General features: G+C 54.6%; 1 protein-coding gene across 1 annotated transcript; it reads left to right on the top strand.

Annotated features, from left to right (window-relative positions):
* LOC104670403 (protein monoglycylase TTLL8-like) lies at positions 1-22,536 on the top strand. Its single transcript, XM_030923318.1, is given in 13 exon segments — positions 1-64; positions 1,783-1,874; positions 2,447-2,585; positions 3,374-3,447; positions 5,499-5,627; positions 6,830-6,944; positions 7,412-7,546; positions 10,952-10,972; positions 10,975-11,137; positions 18,219-18,367; positions 19,323-19,566; positions 20,632-21,055; positions 21,760-22,536. Coding segments are annotated over 13 exon segments (2,526 nt in total).
* Positions 22,537-22,866: the final 330 nt, after the last annotated feature.

Raw genomic sequence — 22,866 nt, 5'->3', positions numbered from 1 at the left:
ATGGAGCCAGAAAGGAAGGGGCTATCGTCGGCTTCTTCCAACGGAGACGAGAGAGAAGGAAATAGTAGGTATCGTGTATTGCCTGCGTATCAGCCACTCGCCCAGAGCAGTGCTGCAGCTCCCGGGCTCAGAGGCAATGCTGGCTGCAGCCTGCTGCCAGGAAATCGGGGAATCCGGGGGCGGGCACTTCACTGAGCTGTAGAACCCGGCGCCTTCTCTTGGACGGTCCAGGCGTAGTACCCCAGGAGTGTTGTGGGGTGCTGGCTCCTGCCTCCTGCACCCCTATCCTGCTGTCCAGCTTCTTGGGAAACTGGGAAATTAAACGTGTGGGTGTGAAGGGCTCCATTGGTGGGTCATGGGGGGCCCTGTACTCGCGTTTCTCTTCCTTCCTGCCCTTGCCCTCTTCAGGCTTGTCTTCGTTGGGTGGGTAAATGCTCCCTAGGGGTCAATGGCTAGGTTACAGGGCAGGCACATGCTTAGCTTTAGAAGGTCCCCCAACCATTTAGGGCCCAATTGAGAGCTCCGCCGTCCCCACCCGCAGTGGGTGTCCTCACTGCCACTCCGGGCACTCTGGTGGGTGTGGTTTTAATTTGCATTAATTAAATCTCACTGGTTTTAATTTGCATTTCCAGACAGCTCAAGGTGTTGAGCTGTTTTTCACATGATTATTGGCCATTTGGAGCTCTTCCTTCCGGAGTGCGGTTCTGGGTCTGCAGGCCACCGTGAAATTGCGCTGTGACCTCATGGACTTGGAGGAATTCTCTGTATGTCCTGGATACACGCTCTTTGTCAGATGGATGCAGCCTTATCAGTCACTTCATGCTTCCTTTTGATAATCAGAACTTCTTAATTTAATTCAATCTATGTTTTTTGAGATGGCACTGGTGGGCGTATAGCAGTGAGGACGGCCATAGGTCCCTGGCATCATCATCTTGGTTTTGGTGGGTCTTAGCCAGCTTCTTTACGGCAACCTGTTTTATATCAGCAGGGTCTTTATGACCTGTATCTCATGCCGACCTCCTATCTCATCCTGTGACTTACAACGCCTTCACCATCTGGGAATGCAGCCTCATTTTACCCAGCCCCTATTCAAGATGGAGCTGCTCTGGTTCACACACCTCTGACACTTCTACCACCATTCTGTGGACCAGCATTCGGCCACACGCCCTCTCTCACGGCTCTGGTCTCCATCACTGTGGACTGTGGATGAATTTTGCTGGCTTATGGATGGCGCCCCTCAGAATATGCCATTTCATGTCTGGCCTCGTCAGAGGCATGTCTTTTTTTTTTTTTTTTTTTTTTTTTGAGACACAGTTTTGCTCTTGTTGTCCAGGCTGGAGTGCAATGGCGCCATCTCAGCTCACTGCAACCTCCACTTCCTGGTTCAAGTGATTCTCCTGCCTCAGCCTCCTTAGCAGCTGGGATTATAGGCATGAGCCACCACGCCTGGCTAACTTTTGTATTTTTAGTAGAGACGGGGTTTCACCATGTTGGTCAAGCTGATCTCGAACTCCTGGCCTCAGGTGATCCACCCGCCTCAGCCTCCCATAGTGCTGGGATTACAGGCCTGAACCACCGCACCCAGCTAACTTTTATATTTTTAGTAGAGAAGGGTTTCACCATGTTGGCCAGGCTGGTCTCGAACTCCTGGCCTCAGGTGATCTGCCTGCCTCGGCCTCCCACAGTACTGGGATTAACAGTGCTGGGATTATAGGCGTGAGCCACCGCGCCCGGCCTTGGATGCCTTATCCTTTGATTTGATGTCCTCTTTCTCTTTTGCAGAATTAAAACAAGGAATTTCCCAAGACTTGGCTTCTTCCTTCAGATTAGACAGATATAAGATAGCAAGGCAGTTAACAGAAAAAGCTATCAAGGTAAATGCTCCTTGGGACTCAGTGGGGAGGCGGGACACTTTTTTAAAAGGACATTTGTTTTGAAACTTGGAATCTGTCAGTCTGGTCTCTGACTCACTGTGTCCCCGAGCTGCAGCCTCCTCCCTGTGGGGACTTGGCTGACGTTACCTTTTGTTTACTTACTTATTTTTGAGATGAAGTCTTGCTCTGTTGCCCAGGCTGGAGTGCAGTGGCACAATCTCAGCTTTCCACAACCTCTGCTTCCTGGGTTCAAGCAATTCTTGTGCCTCAGCCTCCCGATTAGCTGGAACTACAGGTGCATGCCACCATGCCCAGCTAATTTTTAGTAGAGATCTATTTAGTAGAGATTGTATTTTTTAGTAGAGATGGAGGTTTCACTATGTTGGCCAGGCTGCACTCCAGCCTGGGTGACAGAGCGAGATTCCATCTCAAAAAAAAAAAAATTACATTATTGGGTAATGGATGCCCCCAAATCTCAGAAACCAGCACTAAAGAGCTTATCCATGCAATCAAAGTCTGCCTCTTCCCCAAAAATGATTGAAATAAAATAAAATATCCTGTTGCCATTTTAGGAGAAGAAGATTTTCTCTATTTACAGACACTACCCGGTGGTCCAGGCCGCTCTGCGAAGGAAGGGCTGGGTGGAGAAGAAGTTCCACTTTTTGCCCAAGGTCATTCCGGATGTCGAGGACGAAGGCGCTGGGGTTACTGGTAGCTCATCGGAGGCGCACGTCTCAGCTCAGGGCGTGTGTGTCTGTCACAGGCAGGGGGAGTCGGCACTGGCCTGACTGTGGTGCCTGCCCCTCGGTTCTGGTGTGCCTGATGGGGTGTCTCCGACCCCAGGTCTCCATCGCCCTCCTGGCCTCCCCACCCCAGGCTGTTGTGCCAGGCAAACTCTTTCAAGTCCCCAGCGCTGCTCCGTTCTCAGAGTCCCTGTGGCCCCCGCCCAGGCCTCCTCCTGCCTGGGCGATTTCTGTCATCCTCTCTCTGCCTGGCCCCGGCCGTCCCTCCTCCAGCCCCAGGTCCCCGAAGTCCACTCCTCAGGCCCCCATGGCGCTGGCTGCTCCTGGCTGACATCTGCACAGCTGTGTCTGTGTCCTCTTGGCCCCATTGAGACCCGGATCAAATGTCCCCCTCCTCCTCCACCCCTGCCCGTGGCCCCTCAGCCTCTATCACTCCCACCCCCATCCCGGGCTGTCTCCACTGTTCCACACCCAGGGACACCTGGGCCTCCAGGAATCCTAGGCCCCCAAGCCCTGTCACAGCCATGGGGAGGTTCTATGCAGTGGACGCTCACTGGATGTGTGGGGGCTGCCCGAGCGCCCCGAGCCTGACTCAGGACCCACAAAGGCACCTGCTCCACCAGGGAAAGGCCCCACCTGGAGCAAGGTTTCTGGAAGTAAATGAGTTGCTGTCCTGCCTGCGGTGGTGGTAACGGACACAGTGCGGGAAGTTGGCTGAGGCTCCATGTTCAGGCCTCCCCCGTGTTTCGTTGGCAGATGTTACATGTGGCAAAGTCAAAGAAAATCAAGAAATGGCCTTGGAGAAAACAGACGACATCCACAACGTGATGGTACGTCCCTGCATGCATCGTGGGCATCCCCTGCGTGCATCGTGGGCATCCCCTGCGTGCATCGTGGGCATCCCCTGCGTGCATCGTGGGCATCCCCTGCATGCATCGTGGTCAGCTGCGCCTCTCCAAGGCTTCTCACACCACCACCCTGCTCCATGCCCACTCGCCCATGTCTTGGGGGGATGGCAGCCCAGCGGGGGCAAAGCCCCAGTCACAGCAGGGCCCCCTGACCGGGCAGCAGGGCCTGGCTGCCCCAGGGGTGGGGCGAGCCCTTTGGTGCTGGATGAGCCACTGTGCAGTGAGTGGACCCTGTCCTCCCAGCTCCCCTCCACCCACACCAGGCTGGCTTGCCACGTGCACGTGAAAGCTGAGGGCACTGAGGCCCAGCAGGGCTTGGGCAGCTTGGCCAGAGTGTTGCAGGATGGGGCCTGGCCAGCAAGTGAGCTGGGGTCTCCAGCACCACGGCAGTATGCCCCTCCCCACCTCCCCAGCCCAGCCTAGGCCCTGAGGGCTCCCAACCCTCCACCATAAAGAGGACGAAAGAGAAACCAGAGTGGGAGGCGACATTTGCAGTACTTAAAATTTAAAAGATCAAATGTCCAGAATATGTGAAGAACTCACAAATCAGCAATGAAAAGACAAATAGAAAAATGGGCCCAGACTTGATGAGGCGCCTCCCACATGGCCAATGAGCTCGTCCTTCCAGGTTCCTGGAGTCAGTGCCTTTCCCATAGAGCGTCATGGGTGCTCCAGCGGCTCCCACAGGTCCGTGGGCAGTGGTGTGGACACAACAGAACATTCCTCACTGTTCTGGAGGCTGGAGTCCGGGTCAGGGGCAGCGTGGCTGGGCTCTCTGAGAGTGTCCTGCTTCACGGGCAACTGGCTTCTCTCTGCGTCCTCACACAGAGGCGAGGGTTTTTCTGGGGCCTCTTTGTAAGGGTGCAAGCCCATCATAAGGGGCTCAGGCTCATGACCTAATCCTAAAGCCCGCCTCTTATGCCATCGCCCTGGGGGTGAGGATTGTAACACATGCATTCCGGAGAGACAGCAACACTCTGCTCATTGTGCCTGGAGGAGAGACAGCTGCAGGTTACAGTTACCTGGTGGGAGTGGCTGGGGGACTTCGCCTCTGTTGATGATGATGTTTCTCACCCCGTACACAGTGGTTAGTGGTTAGCAGCTAGTGTGCTATTATTTACACACACACACACACACACACACACACGTATTTTTTTTTGGGGGGGCGTGTTTTGAGATGGAGTCTCACTCTGTTGCCCATGTTGGAGTACAATGGTGCGATCTCGGCTCATTGCAACCTCTGCCTCCCAGGTTCAAGTGATTCTCCTGCCTCAGCCTCCCGAATAGCTGGGATTAGAGGCACCCACCACCAGCCTGGCTGATTTTTGTATTTTTAGTACAGACGAGGTTTCACCATGTTGGCTGGGCTGATCTCGAACTCCTGGCCTCAGGTGATCTACCCGCCTTGGCCTCTCAAAGTGTTGGGATTACAGCCGTGAGCCACTGCACCCAGCCTGGTTGGAATTTTGACTTAACAGATGCTATTTTGTAAACAGAAAAGCACCAACCACACGCCCCCAGCTCCACGCCCAGCCCCTCTATCAGCAGGGCAGGAGCAGGAGGCCAGAGCCTGGGGCTCAGGGAGGGGTGCGCAGGGCCCATGGTGCAGGCCTGGGGGCTTCCGTCCTGGGGACTGTGAACTCTGGGTTATGAAGTGTCGTGTCATCTCGGCAAGTGGTGCGTCCCCACACCCACGTGGACCTCATGCGGAGGGCTCAGGCCCCACCTGCAGCCCCACATCAGGGGTGGCTCCCCAGAGCCCGAGGCCCCTCCGTGGAAACCCTGCATGGTCCTGGTTGCACCCCACATCCCGTACACAGGAGGACCACAAGGAGCACTACTGCCTGCAGTAGAGCCCAGCTGGGATCCTCACGCTGCACGCCATGTATCCACTGATGGTTGCCTTGCTCCGTCCTGTCCTGGCTGTGTGAACCTTGGATGCTGAGCATCAATAAAGACTTTCTTCTTGCCAGTCTAGGTTGGTAAAAAACGAGATGCTGTACCTCCTCTGGACCATCAAGAGAGATGCCATTGACTATCACAGCCTGACCTGTGACCAGATGCTGAACCACTACGCAAAGACAGTCTCCTTTACCACCAAGGTGAGCCAGCTGCTTGGGCATAGCGGGAGTTGGCAAGGGTGGTGGGGAGGGGCTTCTGCAGCCATTAGGGATCCTCGGTGGCTGGTCAGTGACCATGGGTGGCCATCGGCAGCCACCAGCCACCTCCTGGGCGCCTCCCAGGACTCCTGGTCTAAGGCCATGACCAGAATCACTCAGTGCCCACCCCACTCCCTGCACCCCTGTGCCCTTTGCTCTGTGTCTCTGGGTGAATCCGGGGCCACAGAAGCCCTCTCCTCAGAGCACAGAGGCCAAAGATGGGGCTGAGTGGGGGCTGCCACAGGGTGTGGGTCCCAAGGGGAAGAGGTGCCGCTACCCCCAGCACTGGGCACTCCCCTGCCTCCCCTGGCCTCCAGCCCTGCACAAGGCAGCTGCCACACCCTTCCCACCAAGGCCCAGGGTTGGGGCCTGCCCAGAACGCAGGGTGTGGGGACCCTGCTGAGGGAGGGGTCCGGGAAGAGGGGCTTCCCCAGCACAGAGGTCCCTCTCAACAGTCCAGGTGTGGCTGCCTCAGCACAGTGTGGGGCGGAGGTGCGGGACAAGGCTCCCTGCTGCACCTAATACCCCAGGGTCAGGCCAGCGCCAGTGCTGCTTGTGGAAACACGGGTCCTTCAAAGACCCTGTGTGCAGAGCCAGTCAGCGTGTGCTGTGTTTTCTGGGGGCCGGCCACTTTTTTTCCTTAACAGGGTGACAGACCAGACGTTGGGGTGCGGGGACTTCACCATATGCCTCTAACGGCGAGTGCTGCATCGTGTGTGTGGGCAGTGCTGGGCGTGTGGCTGCATTCCCGGTCCTGCAGCCGGTCCTCACTCTCCTGGGGCCTGAGCTGTGGGACACCCTGTGGCCTGTTTAGGGGCCTGGAGGGAGCCCCAGTGCCCACTGCCCTCGGTGCCCTCAGCTGCAGCCTCCCCATTCCCTGGGACCTGCCACGTCCCCCACTGCCTCAAGGATGCGTCTGAGCCTGGCCTGCACATCCATGTACTGACTGCTGGGACCGGCTGGAGGGCACGGCCTGGGGCCCTGGGGGACCGTGTGTCTGGGGAGGGGAAGGGATCTGCCCTAGGGGTGCTGTGTGGTGCCCCATGGCCAGGCAAGTCCGAGGTGGACAGCCCGTCCTCGCCTTGTGAGCGAGGCAGAGCTGAGCTGAGCTGCTCCTCGTACCTAACGTGCAGCTGTCTCTAGAGATAGGGCTGTGCGTGAACATGTGGAGCCTGCCCTGGTACGTCCTGGCCAACCCCGACTCCTTCTTCCCATGCTGCTACAGCCTCTGCACCGAGAGCGAGCAGCAGGAATTCCTGGGTAAGTGAGGAGATGGCAGAAGACCCCAGTGCGGTCAGCAGATAGGCTTCTAGAAAGATCCCCCTGGCGCTGAGACAGACTGATGGGGCAGGATCTGAGGACAGAGGACCAGAGAGAAGCCTCCCATGGCCATAGTCGTGGCAGTACAGGGGCCAGGGACCCCGGGGAGGGAGGGCAGGCAGGCAGGGAGTGTGTGGTTCTGCACTAGGCCTGTGGACAGCGCGGCGAGCAGCTGGGGCAAGGCCGGCTCCATGGTTGGAGGCCGAGGGGTACAGTTGGATGGCTGCAGTCACAGAGGCACTGCAGGGAGAAGGGCGGGCAGAGTGGGGATGTGGGAGCAGGCCTGGGCCCCACCGGCCATGAGGGTGGGAAGTGGGGCGGGTCGGGGAGCATCCATTGCCCTGGCCCCATTTCCAGTCCCCAGTCCCGGCTCGGGCAGATGGGGCGAGGCCGTGCTGTCCTTTCAGAAGACTTCTGGCACACCATGGAATCCAGCATCCTCAAGTGGGTGGTCAGCCACCAGAGCTGCAGCAGGAGCGGCAGGAGCAAGCCCAGGGGCCGGAGGGAGGAGGCCGGGAGCAGCGACCTGAGCAGCAGGCAAGGTGCACTGGGCCGGGGCAGGGCAGGGCCAGGGCAGGGCCAGGCCACCAGAGCTCAGGGTCTCCACGGGGGCCCTCCCGCCTCCTGGGTGTGGTCAGTCCTGAGGGTCGCGGCAGCTGGGACCGGATGCAGCGGTGCCTCAGACTCTCTCGATTCTCATGGCAAATGGGTTTTCTCTTCTAACTGTGGGGCTAAACGTCAAAGTCACTCCGTTTGTAAAGCACCTGGCTGTTAACGCAGCCCTGGGACATCCGAGTCCCACACTCACCACCACAGTCCCATGCTGTGGACGTGGTTCCAGCCTGTGGTCAGAAGCCTGCCCTGCCCCACGGCCACCACGATGCCGCATCCTGAGTCTCCCCAAAGGGGCCCCATGGGAGAGGACACAGGAAGCCCCAGGGAGAGGCGCCCCTGGGTGGTACAGGGATGTGAACCAGCCGTCGTGTTTTTGGACAAAACCCAAATCTATTTTGTGGTGGTTGGTTTTAATAAAATGTACTTTCTAGAACAGTTTTAGGTCACAGCACAGCTGAGCAGAGGGTACAAGATTTGCCACACTCCGCTGCCCCCGTGCCTCCCCCACTGCCAGCATCCCCCGCCAAAGCAGTGCGTTTCAGCTGTTGACAGATGAACGTTGGTGCATTAAACTTTTAGAGTGTATTTGAGCAGACAGTGATTTGTGCCAATCAGACGGCTGCAGGGCTCCACCGAGGGGAAAACCCTTCTAGGTAAACGTGGAAACGGAGGAAATAAATTCTGACTGGTGAACACTGGAGCTGTGGCCTTGTTTGTGCTGAGTGACAACTTGTTCCCAGCTAGCTGCCTGTGATTGGCTGTGTTTAAGTTTCGTTTTCAATTCTGAGTTAGGTTGTGGTTTGCGTTTGTCGGAGACCAGGTCACTTGGGCCACTTCAGTCTGATGGCCTCCTAATTAATGTTTTTTTTTTTGAGATGGAGTCTCGCTTTGTCACCCAGATTGAAGTACAATGGCGTGATCTTGGCTCACTGCAACCTCCGCCTCCTGGGTTCAAGCGATTCTCCTGTCTTAGTCTCCCAGGTAGTTGGGTGCCCAGCCGGTGCCCGGCTAATATTTTGTATTTTTAGTAGAGACGGGGTTTTGCCACGTTGGCCAGGCTGGTCTCGAACTCCTGACCTCAGGTGATCCACCCACCTCGGCCTCCCATAGTGCTGGGATTACAGGCCACCGCACCCGGCCTAATTAATGATTTTAACACAGTTGGTGAACCTGCAGTGACACATCATGGTAACCCAAATGGTGTTATACATTCTACAGGTTTGGACAATGTATGATGCCGTGTATCCACCATTCCAACATCAGACAGAGACGATCCCTGGCCCTAAAACTCCCTGTGCTCTGTCTCTTCATCCCCCCCACCCAGAGCTCCTGGCTACCACTGATGTTTTTCCTGTCTCCATGGTTTTGCCTTTTCTAGAATGTCATTCGGTTAGAACAACGTAGCATGGAGCCTTTTCAGATGGGCTTCTTCGACTTAATAATATGCACTTCAGATTCCTCCAGGTCTTTTCATGACTTGAGAGCTCATTTCTTTTTAGGGTTGAGTAATATTCCACTCTCTGGATCCACCACTGTTTACTTATCTATTCATCTGCTGAAGGACATCTCAGTCACTTCCAGGTTTTGACTATCATGAATAACGTTTCTCTCGATATCTGTGTGCAGGTTTTTGTGTGGCCATGAATTTTGAATTCATCTGGGTAAATACCAAGGAATGCACTTACTGGGTGGTATGGCAAGAGTATGCTTTGTTTTGTAAGAAACTGCCAGACTGGCCGGGTGCAGTGGCTTACGCCTGTAATCCCAGCACTTTGGGAGGCTGAGGAGGGCAGATCACGAGGTCGGGAGATCGAGACCATCCTGGCTAACACGGTGAAACCCCGTCTCTACTAAAATGCAAAAAATTAGCCAGGCATGGCGGCAGGCACCTGTAGTCCCAGCTACTTGGGAGACTGAGGCAGGAGAATGGCGTGAACCCGGGAGGTGGAGCTTGCAGTGAGCCGAGATTGCACCACTGCACTCCAGCCTGGGCGACTGAGTGAGACTCCATCTCAAAAAAAAAAAAAAAAAAAAGAAACTGCCAGACTGTCTTCCAAAGTAGCTGCACCATTTTGCATTTCCACCAGCAATGAGGGAGAGTTCCTGTTCTCCACATCCTCACAAGCCTTTGATGTGATCAGTGTTCTGTTTGCAGCATTCTCCTGGGTCTGTATTAGTGTCTCATTATTGTTGTGATTTTGTTGTGAGACAGGGTCTCACTGTGTTGCCCAGGCTCATCTCAAACTTTCAGGCTCAAGCAAGCCTCCTGTGTCAGCCTCCCAAAGTGCTGGGATTACAGGCGTGAACCACTGTGCCCAGCCTCCATTTCCTTGTGAATTTCTGAGGGTATTTTATAGAAAAAACTTGTAGATATGGAATTGCTAGTCCACAGTGGTATATGATATCGAGCATGTGTTCATATGCTTGTTTTCCATCTGTATGTATTTTTGGTGAGGTGACTGTTCAGATTGCTCATTTAAAATTGTTTCCTGGCTGGGTGCAGTGGCTCACACCTGTAATCCCAGCACTTTGGAGGCTGAGGTGGGTGGATCACTTGAAGTCAGGAGTTTGAGACCAGCCTGGCCAACATGGTGAAACCTCATCTCTACTGAAAATACAAAATTATCCGGGCATGGTGGTACACACGTGTAGTCCCAGCTACTCGGGAGACTGAGGCAGGAGAATCACTTGAATCCAGGAGGCGGAGGTTGCAGTGAGCCAAGATCTTGCCATCAAGCCTGGGCGACAAGAGCAAAATTCTGTCTTAAAAAAATAAAAATAAAAAATAAAATTATGTTTTCTTGTCATTGAGTTTCAAGAGTTCTCTGTATACTCTAGGTAATATTCCTTTATTAGATATGTGCAAGTATTTCCTGCCAATCTATGGCTCGTCTTCTCATTGTCTTGACATCTTGATATTGTCCTTTACAGAACAGAAGTTTTTCATTGTAATGACGTTGAACTTATCAGTAATTGCTACTGTGAGGAGCTGAGGGTCTAGCGGCGGGGTCCGCCGAGGAACTGAGGGTCTAGCGACGGGGTCCATGTGTTTCTTGTGAGGACATAGCACTCACAGAACCATTGGAGGTTGGGACCATTCAGGAGGGAGGAAGTCACCTGCCCAGACGGAGGCGTGACATCCAGGGTGGCTGCCCAGAGAAGCTTGGTTGGGTATTGGAGTGTCTGTCTGGGAGTCTGGGATACTTGTTGGGTATTGGGGCACAGAGGGAGTGGAGCGGACTTTGTCCATGGCTTTAGGCCTCACCCCTCGAGGCGGGCAGGGCTGTCCCTGGGTGGGGTTCCCACTCCATGAGCCTGTGTCTGGATTTCAGATGCCGAAAATGCTGAGGCAAAGCTCGGGGTCTCCCGGGGCAGCTTGTGGATATCGCGTGCAAGGTGTGCCAGGCCTACCTGGGGCAGCTGGAGCATGAGGACATCAACACGTTGGCGGATGCTGTGGAGGACCTCACCGAGGCTGAGTGGGAGGACCTGACACAGCCGTAATACTCCCTCGTTCAGTAAGACTTGCACAGGCCCCCAGCACGTGTCGGAGCCGTGAGTGCGGACTGCAGGAGCTTCCGGGGCAGTGCATTGGGTCACCTGTCTGGGCATTACCTATGGAGTATTGAGTGTTGGGATGCCTGTCCTGGCATTGGGACTCCTGTCTGGATGTCTGGGATACTTGCTGGGTATTGGGGTATCGATCTGGATCTTGGGGCTTCTGTCTGGATGTCTGGGATGCTTGTTGGGTATTGGGGTGGGTGCCTGGATCTTAGGATGCCTTACAGGTGTCGGGAAGCCCAGGCGCTCTGTTGCCTGTCCCACCAGGCCCCTGATGACTGTCGAGAGGATGATACCCCCTCAGGGGGCCGTTAGGGAGTAGCATTGTCTTGCGTATCTTCAAAATCCAGAAGGGTATGATGTCATTTGAACCCCCCACAGCCCGAGACAGGCAGGTGGGGTTTGTCTGTTTCACAGCTGGGGCACCTGCCTCACTCTTGGCATTGGTGAGTAACTGGCAGAGGTGTGCCTGGGCCCAGAGCTCCTGGCAGCTGGCGAGTGACTGGCAGAGGTGTGCCTGGGCCCAGAGCTCCTGGCAGCTGGCGAGTGACTGGCAGAGGGGTGCCTGGGCCCAGAGCTCGGCAGCTGGTGAGTGACTGGCAGGGGTGTGTCTGGGCCCAGAGCTCAGCAGCTGGTGAATGACTGGCAGAGGGGTGCCTGGGCCCAGAGCTCCTGGCTCACTGACTCTCATCATCACCATTCACCGCTCCAGGGGTCCAAAGGCTGACCCTGCCCTTCCTGCCCCTGCTGAGTGCCCAGTTCTTCCTGGGGCCAGGGGTTCTGCACTCCCTTGGCAGTGGCCACCAGAGAGAGGAGCTGGGCGGGGGTGGGCCTGGCCCCCCCGGAGCATGAGCAGCTGCCGGCCAATAGGAGAGTCAGGAAAGTGACTTGATTCAGAGGGTCTGCAGCAGCTTCATGCTTCATCCCAGGATGGTGTTGATTCTTTTGTTTCTTTCTTCTTCTTGTGAATTAATCAAGTATTTTTCTTTTCCTTTTATTGAGGGATTACATAACTACAGTTAAGGGCACGCAGTGTATAATCATATTTGTACATATGGACGAAATTTTGCTTACATGTCCACCTGCGTAGCCACAGCCCACTTGAGACAGAAGACGTTTCCAGTCCCCTGTCAGCCACTGTTAACCTTTCTTGGGAGAACCCCCACAGGGGTCACACCTATTCTGACTCCTGCAACCATGAACCAGTTTTGTTTTCAGATTTCACATTTGGGGAACAGTCTGTGCTCTCTCGTATATGACTTCTTTCACCCAACATGAAATCTGTGAGGTCCATCCACGCTGGCACATGTAAGATCCGTGAGGTCCGTCCATGCTGATAAACATGTGAGGTCCATCCACGCTGGCACATTGAGGTCTGTGAGGTCCGTCCACGCTGATACACATGGGGTCAGTGAGGTCTGTCCACGCTGATACACGTGGGGTCAGTGAGGTCCGTCCACGCTGGCACACGTGAGGTCTGTGAGGTCCGTCCACACTGATACACGTGGGGGTCTGTGAGGTCCGTCCACGCTGGCACACATGAGATCTATGAGGTCCCTCCAAGCTGGCACGTGTGAGATCTATGAGGTCCATCCACACTGATACATGTGAAGTCTGTGAGATCTGTTCATACTGGCACACTTGAGGTCCATGAGGTCTGTGAGGTCCGTCCATGCTGATACACGTGGGGTCAGTGAGGTCCATCCACGCTGGCACATCTATAGTTATGAGTTTTGTTCCTTTTGAAGGTAATGTCTTGTCCTCTGGATGCTTCAGGATATTCTCTGTCTTTGGTTTTCAGCAGTTTGATTATAACGCTTCTACAAGTAGTTTCTTTGTGTTTCTCCTGGTTGAGGTTTGTGGGGCATTTTGATCTGTGGGTTGGAATTTTTCCTCAAATTTAGAATACTCTAGGCCATTATTTCCTGGATGTTCCTTCTGCCCTGTTCTCTCTCTCTTCTCTCCTTCTGGGGCTCCAGTTATGTAAGTGTTAGTGCTGGGATTACAGGCATAAGCCACTGCACCCAGCCTAAATCTGTAATTTAAAAACTTTCCTACAAAGGAGGATCCAAGGCCATAATGGTTTCACTAGTTAGTTAAATTTAATTAATCCATTAATTAAAATTGATTCCAATAACACACAAATGCTTTCAAGTAACAGAGAAGGAGAGAACATTTTCTAATCATTTTATGAGGCCAGAAAAGCCTGATACCAAAACTTGAAAAAAGTAAAATAACAAACAAGTATAGGCCAGTATTTCTCATAATTACATATATACAAAACTTTAACCAAAATATTTAATGAAACCAGTGAAATGTGAATGAAATAATACATCAGAACCAAATGGGCTTTATTCCAAGAATGCAAGGTTGGTTTAACATTGAAAAGTTAATCAGTGAATTTTATTACATTTTCAGAATGGAAAAGAAAAGCTGTAAGATCATCTCAATAGGCAAAAAAAAAAAAAAAAAATCACCTCAAGAGGCAAAAATTGATGAAACTTAATACCTGTCCTTGTAAATTTGTTTAGCCAACTTGGAAATGAAAAAACTCTTCTTTTTTTTGAAATAGGGTCTCACTCTATCCACCTAGGCTGGAGTGCAATGGCACAATCAGCTCACTGCAACCTGAAACTCCTGTGTTCAAGCAATCTTTCCAACTCAGCTTCTCAAGTAGCTGGGACTCCAGGCACATGCCACAATACTGGCTATTTTTAAAATTTTTTTTGTAGAGACAGGGTCTTGCTATATTGCCCAGGCTTGTCTTGAACTCTTGGCCTCAAGAAATCCTGCTTTGGCCTCCCAAAGTGCCAGGATTACAGGCGTGTCTGACTACACACAGCCAGATCTTTTCATTCGAAAGTTTAAGAGTCCAACAGCTAATATATTTCTTAGTGGTTATATACTATTGAGAGTGTTCTCCTTGAAATCAGAATGAGACAAAGTTGCTCACCATCAGACTTCTGTTCAGCATAGACTGAATGGTCTGACTAGTTTAATAGTACAGGAAAAAAAAGTAAGGCATAAAGATCAGAAAGGAAGAAATAAAATTCTTATTTGTAGGTGATATGATTGATCATATAGAAAATTTAATATTTAAATAATTTAAATAAATGGTAATGTATTAAAATTAAGTGAAATCAGCAAGGTCACTGGGTACAAAGTTAATATACGAGACTCCATCATATTTCTATGTTCTAGCAACAAACTGTGAAATGAAATTCTAAAAACACAATACACTAACATCAAATAACAACAAACCTCTAGAAATAAATATAGCAAAATACATTGAAGACCCTAAATTGAAAGTTATGAAGCTAAAGTGACAGTAAATACCTAATAAACGTGTGTGTGTGTGTATAACATGTTAATGACTTAGAAGACTTAGTACTGTAGACATGTTTGCTTTTCTCAGACTAATCAATAGAGTCAATGTAATCCCAGCCAGAATCCTGAGAGGTATTTCTTTTGCAGGGTGGGGAGGAGGCAGGAGGAATTAATGAACTGATTTACATAGAAATATGAATGATTTAAGAAAAGCCAAAACAGACTTGATAAAGAAAACCAAGATTAGAGGACTTGTGCTCCAAATTTCAAGACTTACTCTAGATTTACAATAGCGAAGATGTGATATTGGGATAGGATCAGTGTAACAGAATAGAGTCTCAAGATAGATCCTCCCATCTGTGGTCACTGCATTTGAGATCATTAGGGGAAGGTTGGTCTTTTCACTAAATGGTGCTCCAGCAGTAGTCAGCCATATGAAAAAAAATGTACCTTGAATTTTGCTTCACAAATACACAAAAATTAGTTTGATATGTCATGTGATATATGAAAGGCTTTTAAAAATGAGAATGCATTGGGCCAGGTGCTGTGGCTCACGCCTGTAATCCCAGCACTTTGGGAGGCCAAGGCGGGCAGATCACGAGGTCAGGAGTTCAAGACCAGCCAGGCCAATATGGTGAAACCCGTCTCTACTAAAAACACAAAAATTAGCTGGGTGCAGTGGTACATAACTGTAGTCCCAGCTACTCAGGAGGCTGAGGCAGAAGAATCTCTTGAACCCAGGAGGCCGAGAGGTTGCAGTGAGCTGAGATGGTGTCACTACACTCCAGCCTGGGGCAACAGAGTAAGACTCTGTCCAAAAAAAAAAAAAAAAAAAAAAAAGAGTAAAAACTGACATCACCAAGTGTTTGCCAATGTGTGGAGCAGCTGGAACTCTAGACACGGCTAGGGGAGTGTAAATTGGCACAACTCATTTAGAAAAGTCTTTGACAGTTTCTTATATGTTTAGGCATCTACATACCCAATGACCCAGATAATCCATTCTGAGGTATTTATGCAGGAGAAATGGAAACATGTGTCCTCAGAAGGACTTCATTCCTGATGACCCAAATCTGGAAACTGCCAAACTGTGTTCAAGAAGGAGGGGCTGAGCCATGCTACAGTGTGGATGACTCTAACGGTCCTGTCAAAAGAAGCCAGACACAGGCAGGGCGGGGTGGCTCACGCCTGTAATCCCAGCACTCTAGGAGGCCAAGGCAGGGGGATCACCTGAGGTCAGGAGTTTGAGACCAGCCTTCCCAAAATGGTGAAATCCGCCTCTACTGAAAATACAAAAACTAGCCAAGCATGGTGGCTTATGCCTGTAATCGCAGCTGCTTGGGAGGCTGAGGCAGGAGAATCACTTTAATCGGGAGTTGGAGGTTGCAGTGAGCCGAGATCATGCCACTGCACTCAAGCCTGGGTGACAGAGCGAGACTCCATCGAAAGAAAAGAAAAGAAAAGAAAAGAAAAGAAAAGAAAAGAAAAGAAAAGAAAAGAAAGAAAGAAAGAAAGAAAAAAAGAAAGAAAAGAAAGGAAAAGAAAAGAAAAGAGGCCAGACACAAAGGAGCACATTGTGTGGTTTCATTGACAGAAAGTTCAGGAGCAGGCCAGCCCCGTCTGCAGTGATAGTCAGCCTGGTAATTGGTCTCTGTTGCCTGTTGAGGAGCCGAGGCGTTCCTGTCTCAATCTGGGTGGCGTGCATACGAGCGTACATGGACGTACACACTGTGCAACTTGACTTGTTTCGAGTATGGCAGGGTGCACCACACTGCGTTTTCTTAAACCTGATTTAAAAGGAAGACCCAGGGGTGACCACCAGGTGGCAGCATCGGACCCCCGCAAGTCCCCGTGGCCGACACATCCCAAACCACGTCAGGAGGGTGTGCGTGCAGGGGAGCTTCCCAGCTGCTGCCGGAGGGGATCTCTCTGGGAGTCCCCGGTGCCTTGCCTCGGCCCGTCCGTCTTCACCTACTGGGCTCAGCTGGGATCCCTGGCAGGTGTGCCCCGGGATCAGGACCCAGAGAGCCCTGGCTGTGGCCCCTGGTCGCCGTCAGCATCTGGAGGCCTGTGCTTGTTCTCTGACGAGTTTGGGGTGTGCATCTCATAGTTCCTGGACCTTGCCAGCTCCAGTATGATGCTCCGCTGGGCTCCTGAGTGGCTCTGTCCCTCACTGCTCGCAGCCTTCTCCCCACAAAGCAGGGGCAACACAGTGACGTGTGCATTTGTGGGGAGGGTGGTCCTGCCCAAATACCACCTCCCAATGTGAGGGCTGTCACAGGCTCGAGGCTGTGCTGTGCTGGGAGGCTGTGAGGGATTCCTTCCCACAGCTCATCCTCCTGAGTGAGTCACTGTAGCCCCATGTCACTGGGAGCTTGCTGGTATCCTGGGCGACCTTGGCTGTGACCAGCATGGTGGACGTCATGGGTGACCCACCCTGTTTAGACCTCAATAGTTTGGGGCTGGCCTGTGCCGTACAGACAGGGATGTTTCATGGGCGTGGGGGGCTGGCTGCTTCCGGTTTGCTCCAAGTCCTCATCACAGTCCTGTTGCCATCCTGGGGTCAGGAGTGTGCGGCGCTCACTACAGAGGAGACGTGGCAGCCAGTGAGAGCCGGGAGGTGCCCCTGCCTGAGATCACCTTCAGTCCTTCCCCGGAAGGGGCTTGTCACCACAGGGGCTCTCACCCAGGCCCCCCCACCACGGCCACAGCTCCACATTGGTGGGGCCCCTCCCCTGTTGTCAGGGACACCCCAGCCTTACTTCTCCCTTCAAGCTGCCCCCAGCAGGTGGGAATGGAACCCTGATGTCCTGTGTCCTCAGGGGCTTTGCCTCCCCACGCCAGCCCAGGCTGGCTGTAAGAGTCATGGCTGGTGTCCTTGGAGCCCCGCTGGCCCCCACTCCTGCACCAAGGCCACCTTGTCAGGATGTCATGGGGTCCACACTGGGTCTTCACAGCCCTGAGTTTGCCCATGCAGGATGGGTCCAGCGGGCTCTGGGGCAGCTGCTGGTACTGGCATGGCTTCCCCCCACCATCTGGGCAGCAGGAGTGCACCCCGGAGCTCTAAAAGCCACTCAAACAGCTCTAGTGCACCCTTGAATTCTAAAAGCCACTCAAACAGCTCTAGTGCACCCCCGAGTTCTAAAAGCCACTCAAACAGCTCTAGTCCACCCTCTCCTTATTCCCTGTGGTTATGATGACTTCTTGAGTCTAGCTGGTGACTGCAAAGGGTCTTGAGTCAGACTGACCTTGAGCTCACAGGATGTGGCACTGGCAGCTGGCAGGGATGCAGGATGTCTGCACGGGCCAGCCGCTTTCCTACCAGGGATCGGTCCCAGGCACCACCAACCACAGGTGAAACCTGGGAATGGCTGTGTCCGCCCCTGGCCTCTGTCTCCCACATTTCCACTATGGCTACACCTCCTGCCCCGTGCCTCCCACCGTTTCCACCCAGGCAGGGTGCTGCTTGGGGACTGTGGCCGGCTCCAACCCACACACTGGGGTCCCCAGTGTCTTAACACAGCCCTTGTCTGGAGGAGCCTCACAGGGCTGTGTTTTCAGGTGTCCATACTGTTGGCAGAACTTCCTGGGCCGACCCGCAGCCCTTTCCCGCCAGGTCAGCCCCAGACCATCCTAGAGCCGAGTGCCTGCTTGGTGGGTGAGGTGGGATCCAGGCCTCCAAGTCTCATGCACTTTCTGGATCTTGCTTTGTAGTGGCGATGCTTTCATCTCCGATTCAAGAAATTACTTTTTGCAGTGCCAGGGTCTGCTGGATCAAATCATGTCCGTGAACCCTCAGACGGACATCGACGGGTTCCGGAACATCTGGATTATAAAGCCTGCGGCCAAGTCCCGGGGCCGAGGTGAGTCCCTTGGTGCGGGCGCTCCCTGCACCGAGTTCATCACGTTCATCTGGGCGAGATAAGTCCCCTGGTGTGGGTGCTCCCTGCACCGAGTTCATAGCCACCAATGCCTGCACTTGATGCCAGGGGCTGCGAGTGAGGGGCAGTCTCAGGCCCACAATGCCACAGGGAAGGAAGGGTGGGAGCAGAACGCCGAGGCAGGCGTGGGGGTCAGGACTCCGGCGTTGGGGCAGACCTGGAGGCATGTTCACAGCGTGTGTTCCAATCACAAGGCTGGATCTGGGTTGACGGGTTAATCAGGATTTCCTCCTCTGTATTCACAAACTGGTCTACGCTCTTCTTTTTATTGTTTTTATTATTATTATTTTTTTGAAACTTAGTCTCGATCTGTTGTCCAGGCTGGAGTGCAGTGGCATGATCTCGGCTCACTGCAGCCTCCACCTTCCAGGTTTAAGTGATTCTCCTGCCTCAGCCTCCCGAGTAGCTGGGACTACAGGTGCCCACCACACCCAGCTAAGTTTTTGTATTTTTAGTAGAGATGGAGTTTCACTATGTTGCCCAGGCTGGTCTTGAACTCCTGACCTCAAATGATTCACCTGCGTCGGCTTCCCAAAGTGCTGGGATTACAGGCTTGAGCCACCATGCCCATCCTCCTGGCTCCCTTTTAAAAGTATCTCTGTCCCTGCCCCTTCACTGATCTCTGTGTCCCCTCTGGAGTCCCAGAGGCTGGTTCTGTTGGGGGAGAGCCTGGGGGAGACTGGCACTGGCTTCAGCCTCATCCATGAGTGCTAAGCCTTCCCTGTCCCCGGTACCCCCACCAGCAATGCTGCCTGCTGGCCCTGAATAAAGCCAATGCAGGTCTCAGGGCCAAGCTGCGACCCTGCCCCAGGGCTCAGGAGCTCGGTCCCGCTGCACAGTGGCTGGGCATGCTGGGTTGAGCGGTGGCCTCTTGCAGACATAGTGTGCATGGACCGTGTGGAGGAGATCCTGGAGCTGGCAGCTGCAGACCACCCTCTTCCCAGGGACAACAAGTGGATGGTCCAGAAGTACATCGGGACGCCACTGCTCATCTATGACACCAAGTTCGACATCAGACAGTGGTTCCTCGTCACGGACTGGAACCCCCTGACCATCTGGTTCTATAAGGAGAGTTACCTGTGGTTCTCAACACAGCGCTTCTCCCTGGACAAGCTGGACAGGTCAGTGCGGTGGGCAAGCTGGATGCCTCAGGCCAGGGAATGGGCTGCTGCCTACCTGCCTGGGGCAGCAAGCAGCACGGGCAAGACCCTCACCGCCACCTGCCACCACGAAGGCACAGATGGGGGGAAGCTGAGGCTTGGGAGGCTGATGACCTCTCCCAGGGACAGGTCCAGGCCCACTGACCTTCAAAGCCAGCACCTACACCCCATGCTGTCTGTATCATTTCTGGAAAATCTTAAAAGGCAACATTTTGCCTGTGCCCAGGGGGATCGGAATGGTGTGGGCAGCACCTGGGCCCCGGTTCAGGGGCGGTGGCGTGTGGGGCGCCTGGTAGAGGCTAGTGTGCTGCCCGGGGTGGATGGACCCCCACCTCACACGGGACCCCTCGTGGGCAGGATGGCGAGGGCCTGCGGAGTCCTCAGGAGTGTGGTGCTCACACAGTGATGCCTGCCAGCCTCTGTCTGCACCAAGGCTTCCTCTGACCATTGTGTGGTTCTCGCTTGGTGTGAGGCGCTGGGGGGCCTGATGGCTGGGCAGGAAGGGGGTCTGCTTTTCAAGAGAGTGAGGATCCAGGGAGGCCCGAGACTCATATAACAGAGACCTTGCAGGGGAGTTAACTCCAGCCCAGACAAGGGGCTGCAGTCATGCTGGTGGGTCATGCTTGAAGTCACACCCAGAAGAGGCTTGGGATGAGCCGGCCAGGTGCTTTGACCCTCACCTGCTCACTGCCTCTGGTCAAGTGGGCCTGGAGGGGGTCCAGGAACTCACCTGTGCAAAAGCAGCTTCCAGGCAGTGAGAAGCCAGGGCCTCCTTCCAGCACCCATTTCTGGGCCTCCAGCCATAAGCCATGCGCCTGGCCAATCCCATGGCCTCTCTGAGCCCTGTTTCTCCATCTGGGACAGTAACACTCATCCCAACTGGGCCCCTCCAGCAAAGGGTGGGAGTCCTCAGGGGCAGGGTTCTCTAGAGCCAGCTGGGTGGACGCAGCACGGCTGGAAGGACCGGCCTTGGGTGCCCTCCTGGGCCGACGGAAGCTGACCACCTGCCCCTTGTCCCCACCACAGTGCCATCCACCTGTGCAACAACGCCGTCCAGAAGCACCTGAAGAATGACGTGGGCCGCAGCCCCCTGCTGCCCGCACACAACATGTGGACCAGCGCCAGGTTCCAGGAGTACCTGCAGCACCAGGGCCGTGGTGCCGTGTGGGGCAGTGTCATCTACCCGTCCATGAAGAAGGCCATCATTCATGCCATGAAGGTGGCCCAGGACCACATGGAGCCTCGCAAGAACAGCTTTGAGCTCTACGGGGCCGACTTCGTCCTTGGAAGGGACTTCAGGCCCTGGCTGATCGAGATCAACTCCAGCCCCACCATGCACCCGTCCACACCGGTCATGGCCCAGCTGTGTGCACAGGTGCAGGAGGACACCATCAAGGTGGCCGTGGACCGCAGCTGTGATGTCGGCAACTTTGAACTCCTGTGGAGGCAGGTGAGCCACGTCCGCCCCTGCCCGGGCGGTGGGAGCCATCCCCTGGGGGTTTGGTGGCTGCCCCCCATGCGGATGCTTTGCCACCTGCTCACTGGGCGAGGGTGGAGCTGCAGGCCGCCAGCGCCGTGGGGTCCATGGAGGACGCCAATCCTGCTCTGTGACCACTCTCGGTCCCGCCAAGGGTCCAGGCCTGTCCTGCTCTCCCATGGGGCTCAGTGCCTCGTCAGCACCGAGGAAGGGGCTACTCCGGGCATCCAGGCTCAGTGCCTCCGTCCACCTTTCCTCCCTCCTGTTCCCTGTCTCACCCAGCCCTGACTGGTTAGAGGTGGGGGCTCCATGCCTGCAGCCTCCAGGACCCCTATGCTGCTCCTTCGCTTTGGCCTGCAGTGCATCCTCCACTCCGAGGATCTTTCGGGGGGCCTCCCTGTGCCTGCAGATGTGTTGGAGCCATTGGGAAGCATGGCCAGTGCCTCTCTCTTGAGGCCTCTTTGTGGCTAAACTCAGGAAAAGAGCAGCCCAGTCCCAGGGTGTGGGGCCCCCCAGGCTGACCCCCAAGGCTCAGGAAGCCTCGGCTCCCCAGGTGTTCACTCCTGAGTCAGATGGGGGTCTGTGCCCCAACCAGCCCCTCCTGCGCAGACCCCTCCTGCATGGACCCCACCATCCCAGCCACAGCCCAGCACCCACAACCTGTTCCTTCCCCGCAGCCTGTGGTTGAGCTGCCCCCATTCAGCGGGTCCGACCTCTGCATGGCAGGCGTCAGTGTGAGGAGAGCCAGGAGGCAAGTGCTGCCTGCCTGCAACCTCAAGGCCTCGGCCTTGCTGTTGGACACACAGCCACTGGAGGCACAGGGATCCCCACGACCAGCTCTCCAGCGAGACTTGGGACTGAAGGAAGAGAAGAGGCTCCCCCTGGCCTTGCTGGCACCCTTAAGGGGGCTGGCCGAGAGCAGTGGAGCCCCGCAGCCTACCCGCACCAAGGCTGCTGGGGAGATGGAGCTCCCGGCCTGCCCCTGTTGCCATGTGGACAGTCAGGCCCCAAACATCGATGTCCCCGAAGCCCAGCCCACCAAACACTGGGATCCAAACCAGCTAAATGCACACCCCCTGGCACCTGTGCTGCAGAGTCTGAAGACAGTGGAGGGTGCCCTACATCCACAGCCCGGAGGAAAAGGTAACCTGCGCCGCTCGCGGTGCACTGTGGGTTTGGGGGCCGTCTACTCCATCGCCAACCCTCGCCAGCAGCCGCTGCATCCTCCAGAGCAGGGCACAGGGCAGGCTTCGGTGCTGGGGCCCAGGGTGTCCCCTGACAGAGGTGCCGGTGGGAACCGGGGAGCGGGGTTGGGTCACCTGTCCCAGCCCGGCACGGGGTGGGGGGAGTGGGAGTGCCGGACAGGTGGATACTGGGGTCCCTTCTGTAGAACCTGGCAGGTGATGCCGTTGTCTCCATACCTCTGGGGTGTGGTGCGGGTCGGGAGGATTTGAGTTAGGACCTTGAACAGCTCCATGAACAGCACCAAACTCCCCGGCTGAGTGAGGTGGCAAAAGTGACTGCTGGGCTCTTGTGTGTGGTTTTCTGAAGGCTCTCAGGGGCTGAGATGACACGTCTGAGCCACCACGCCCGGCCCCCATTGGGCTCTTCTGAGCCTCGGCTAAACGTTCAGACTTCAAGGGTTGCCACAGGCTGCTCTTGGCCTCAGAGTCACTGAGAAGGACATGGGGCAGGGACACAGCTGGCCAGCAGGGCAGCATCGCCCATTCCTCTCACATGGGGGTCTTTATGACAGTGTGATGGGGGTCTTTAGGTGGCATGAT

The sequence above is a fragment of the Rhinopithecus roxellana genome, chromosome 19 (genome assembly GCF_007565055.1).
Source record: "Rhinopithecus roxellana isolate Shanxi Qingling chromosome 19, ASM756505v1, whole genome shotgun sequence".
Classification (NCBI taxonomy): Eukaryota; Metazoa; Chordata; class Mammalia; order Primates; family Cercopithecidae; genus Rhinopithecus; species Rhinopithecus roxellana.
This window is presented reverse-complemented; position numbering and strand designations above follow the sequence as displayed.